This window comes from Phytophthora infestans, genomic scaffold, assembly GCF_000142945.1.
Source record: "Phytophthora infestans T30-4 supercont1.48 genomic scaffold, whole genome shotgun sequence".
Taxonomy (NCBI): domain Eukaryota; phylum Oomycota; class Peronosporomycetes; order Peronosporales; family Peronosporaceae; genus Phytophthora; species Phytophthora infestans.
In genome coordinates, this window is record NW_003303711.1 from 1,152,805 (window position 1) to 1,157,704 (window position 4,900).

A 4,900-nucleotide genomic window follows, 5' to 3' on the forward strand; every position below is an offset into this window, starting at 1 on the left:
CACGTGGAGGGCTGTGCACATATCTGTCACTACTTCAGACTACGTGTATCTCATCGACGAAGATCGTGTGAACGTCGTCATAGTAGTCGTGACCATCCGGACTCGTAGTCGATATGTGTTGCATTTGCGCATTCGGTATGGACTCTGTACGAGACCGCTGGCGTAATCCAATGTCAAGAAAGAAGCCATTTTGTTGCAGAAGATTCGCGATGCAGAGGACGAAGCGGCTGCTCGTAAGGAGGAAGCTGCTCGCAAAGACGAGCAACAAGCTGTTGTTCTTATAGAGGAAGATGAGAAGAAACGCGACGTTAAAGACGATGAAAAGGACAAAGATACCGAGACACTTACAGCAGAACAGAAGGACGGTCAAGCAGAGACTGCTGACAGTCAGGACTCGAGTAGCAAGGCCCTTTATGAAGAGGCTTCGGGTCCTCCACCGCTTACGCCAGCTCGGGCGTCAACAAGGATCCGAACGCGAACGAGTATTAGCAGTGACGGTCCTGGCTCTGCCGCCCCATCGCCGCCGTCTCACAACCCGCGTAAACGCACACGTGGAGCTTCCGTGTCTGCGAGCGAAGACGTGAGTGGCTCAGAGAGTCACGACGCTTCTGCGTCTGAAGCGGACTCCAAGTCTCGTGGGCGTTCAAAGTCGGCGAAGACGCCAACAAAGCGAACACCGGCGCGTCGACGGCGTCCTGTGCTGCCCGCCACGAGAACGAGCTCACGTCAACAGAAGCGACGAGCTGCAGCCGCTGCTGCTGCTGTTGTGGACACTGGGGATGAGGAAGATCAAAGTGGAGGCGAGGCCTTGCTGGCAGTTGATGATGAGCATGAAAAAGAGAACGATGAAGCTGAAGAAACAGGAGAAGAAGAGCATGGAGAAGAGAATACTCCCAAGAAGAAGAAAGCTGCTTCGAAGTCGAGGTCAAGGAAGAAAGGTAGCCGCAAAAGATAAGGCAACATGGCTACAAATCAAATATAGCTGCTTCTTATTGGCTAAAACTTGTTTAGTTTCGCTGGTCGACCACAACTGTATCCGCATCCCACTCGTCGACTACCACGCTCTCCTCGATCCTCATGGCTGCTAACAAGCGACGCAGCGTAGTGCTACACTTCGATCTGAACCGTACGGTCCTCATGTCGGACGCTGCGGGTGGTCGCACCATGGAGAACACGGTGGATTATCTCTTGTCCGAGTGCACGTGGGGGTATGTGAACCCCAGCAGTCCATCCGAGTGGATCTGTGTCTCGGACGCGTCGTCTATTGAGCCCCCAGCGGCTGAATCTAGTGGGCACAAACTCATAACGTACAAGAAGTTTGTGGACGATTCTCACCCTTATCAGAGCTTGGCAACTGCTCAGGGCAGTGACATCGACCAGATTAAGGCAGTGAACAAAGCTGCGAAGAAGAAGCGTACGGCGTTACAATCAGCCTTTACAGGTGGAGACAGCGCCCCCGGTGAGCGTGTTCGCGATTCCTTTAAAGAGGTAATGGAGAAATTGCATTTCCCTATGGGAGAGCAGCGTGAAGCAGTTAAGCAATTGGCTATGACGATGCCCAAGTCTCGACTCCAAGAGGCTTGGAGTGAAGGACGCTACTACTTGTTGCCGTCCTTCCTACAGTTCTTGTCATATTTAGCGTCTCCTAAAGTGACGGACAAGGAGATGGATGTGAAGCTCGTTTTCCGCACCTTTGGCGATGACATCGTGGAGGTCGCGAAGGAGCTGGATCTCCTGGTGGACGGACAACATCCCGTCGGTCTACCCGCGTTGCCAGAGCGTTTCCGACTTAAGCTGGAGCCCAGTGCACGTCGTATCGGCACTTTCTATCGCGATGGCTTTGAGGCTGACGGCACGGCGTTGGCTGTGGGAACGCTCACCAAGGTTCCGTTTTCGTCCAAGCTCGTGGAGGAAGGGGCCAGTGCTCCCAACAGCTTTTACGCTACGTCAGATGCAGAAGTGAAGGTGATTCGAGGCTTCCAGTCGATTCAGGAGACTCTGGATGGCATGCTGCAGGGTGCTAGTACGCTTGCACTTCGTGACTACTGGGAGTGGTGGAGCGCTCATGCCGAGGACGGTCAATACGGGAAGTTGCTGTTGATCGACGAAGAGAAATTGCAGAAGGATGACGACGTTACTGTGTTTTTCGATGACCACATTGAGGCGCATCACTCTCACATTGTGGATGTTCGCGACGTTCGTTCGGGTGCTCCGGTGGACTTCGAAAAGAGCCGTGGCAAGTACCTTCAGCGAGTGGAGCCCTTCGCAGCCATCACGGACCCGAACTACTTCACGTCGCTGTTTGAAAAGTACGTGACCAAGTAGAGTAACTACATGTAGCTGGTTTGACTGCGTCACAGCTGAGTTCCGCCTTAGCGAACTGCCATTCAAACATTTGTTTTTTTGATATTCATATGTGGGGTATACTGTAAGGATGGTATATTCCTGTTTGGAAGCATTACAGTAAATGATCTTTTTAACCAATCACCAATGGTATATTCCTGTTTGGAAGCATTACAGTAGATGATCTTTTTAACCAATCACAAATCGATGGCCGACAAGAAGCGCACTTCGGGCAACTTTCTTGAGGAGAAGACGCAAGACAATGACTGTCCCAAGCGAGTACGCACAGACACCCCTCCAGTGAAGACACCCGCAGCATCTCTCCCTGACGCAGAGACAGAGCTTCTCCGTGCTCTAGAGGAAGAAATATTGAAAGAAGAAGAAAAGAACAAACATGACAAGAACAAGAAGTTTCCGCCAGAAGAAGAAGACGATGACTACGACGAATCAGATGAAGAATAATTGAGGAATATTATGGAGGAGGTGGCTTTGTAAGCTCTTCATTGAGCCATCCATTCAACGTACGGACGCTGTCTCGGTCTTGGACACAGCACTCGGCCGCATTCGTGAAGATTGAGGAGACTGCAGAGGAATTCGCGTTTGCCTCCGACCTTTCCGCAATTGATGATAAATCAGTTGCCTCCGCAACAGATGCCGACGGAGTTGCATTATCCGATGCAACAAATTCCGCAACAACAGTCTCCGTCTCCAGCTTCAGCGGGTGAGAAGCGCAAGATGAACAGCGAACGACCAGCGTTCCCGACGGATCGTTCGAGCAAGATGTTCAAGCCCGCGAGTGGCGTCCCGCAGTCTGTGCCAATTTAAATGGGACACACACGGACCAAGGACAGGAATGAAGTCTATTCTTTTAGAAAGTTGTTTTTATGAGCGTGCCGTTAGCTGCGCGTGCTGCTGGATATGAAGCGTGTGCTCTGGGAGTAAGAGCAAACGCGCTGGGCAGCCGACGTTGCAGCGCACCTTACCACGCTGTGCAGATATGATTTTTTGTGTGATTGCCGAAAGGCCCGCACGTAAGGGCCTGTTTCGTTAAATAAAAGTTTCGGTATTTATTGTTGAGCGGCAGAGTGCGTCGACTATGAGTTGAGAATGGACCAACGCCGTCAACCCGGTAACGTGGGAGCTTCAAATGCAGTCACTGTTCTTTGCAGCCCCTGCAGCTGTAGCTGGTGAACTGCCAGTAATCAAAGAAGACGTAATAGTAATTCCACTGGCGCTTCAACTGTCCTTTCAATGACTTATTGATGATTGACTACGTGGCACTGTAGCGTTTGTCCACTAGCTCCTTTGACATGAGAACCTGAAGCTTGAAAAGAGCCTCGGCGGCACTTGGCCTCATGGTCGGATCGACGGACACGCAGCTGTAGCCAAGATCCGCCATGGACTTCGGACCTGCATCCGAAAACGTTACCGTTACAGTTCCCGTGACCACCTTTTGCAGTAGAGTGGCGTCCGTCATTTGCCGTCCATGCGAGTTCTGCATCTCCTGTCTGGCCTGAGCGTACGGTAAAGTGTGGGTGTCCAGCTCGCTCAACACAACTCCAAACGAGAATATGTCGGCCTTGTCATCGTATTTCTCGGCGGTCATCACTTCAGGAGCCATCCACATCGATGTCCCCACCCCAGCCGTCATTGTCCGTTCAAGTCGTTCTCTTGAAATCCCAAAATCTGTTAATTTGGCTTTGTGTAAGTCGTTTAATAAAATATTTCTGGACTTTAAGTCACGATGGATCACTGGAGGCTCCAAGAAATGCAAGTATGTGAGGGCATGACACACGTGCAATGCGATAGTCACTTTTTCACGGTCAAATCCGACCGGGTGACTTGATTTCTCGTAGCTCTCGAGTAGTGTACGCAGATCACCGCCTTCCATGAACTCCAGAACCACACACAAATCAGAGAGAGAATCCCACGCGACGCCAATGCACGCTACAATTCGAGGGTGCTCCATGCTTGCTGCGAATTTTGCTTCAGCCAGAAACTCGTTCACGAGGTGAATATCGCGGCGAGTACTCGGAAGCAGCATCTTGATTGCGACGTGGTTGTTGTTGTAGATGCCAGCATACACCTCACCGAACGCACCGCGGCTGATGAGCTTCAAGGCGCGCACTTTTTCACGCGGAATGCGGTTCGCAGTGATGATATCATCATCCCACAGTCGACCTGACCATGGTTTGCTCTGGTGCCCAGCTGACGAACGAGGAAGAATCCAAATACAGCGAATGCAACGAGAACACAGGCAACAACAATCCCGACAGTTGCAGCTGTCCCGAGGGTAGTTGGGCTTGTCAGAGTAGTTGGGGTAGGAGGTAAAGGTACCGTATAGTTCTCAGCTAACCATCGAGATACCCAGTCACTTCCTTTCACGACTGTCAGATGCGATCCTAACGAAAGTATATTCGTCGTAGGAGCGCATGGAATCACAACAGAACCATACAGTGGACATTCATCTTCGTGTGAAGTTTCGTAAGGCTGTGTTTGAATGAAAAGAAGAGTCGCGTTCCCGCCATCTTGATTCCACCAAACGTGCTTTACCACA

The 4,900-nt window shown here is 51.2% G+C and overlaps 2 protein-coding genes across 2 annotated transcripts; one reads left to right on the forward strand and one right to left on the reverse strand.

Moving 5' to 3' along the window:
* Positions 1 to 1,038: 1,038 nt before the first annotated feature.
* On the forward strand, positions 1,039 to 2,409 carry PITG_16645 (uncharacterized protein; the record flags this gene model as incomplete). The annotated part of the gene is made up of 1 exon (XM_002897125.1): positions 1,039 to 2,409. One exon carries the CDS (start codon positions 1,078 to 1,080, stop codon positions 2,323 to 2,325), a length of 1,248 nt encoding a protein of 415 aa, XP_002897171.1.
* A 1,204-nt stretch (positions 2,410 to 3,613) lies between these two features.
* PITG_16646 (protein kinase, putative) lies at positions 3,614 to 4,387 on the reverse strand (the record flags this gene model as incomplete). Its single annotated transcript, XM_002897126.1, has 2 exons — positions 3,614 to 3,745; positions 3,794 to 4,387. 2 exons carry the CDS (start codon positions 4,385 to 4,387, stop codon positions 3,614 to 3,616), a joined length of 726 nt encoding a protein of 241 aa, XP_002897172.1.
* Between the last annotated feature and the right edge of the window lie 513 nt (positions 4,388 to 4,900).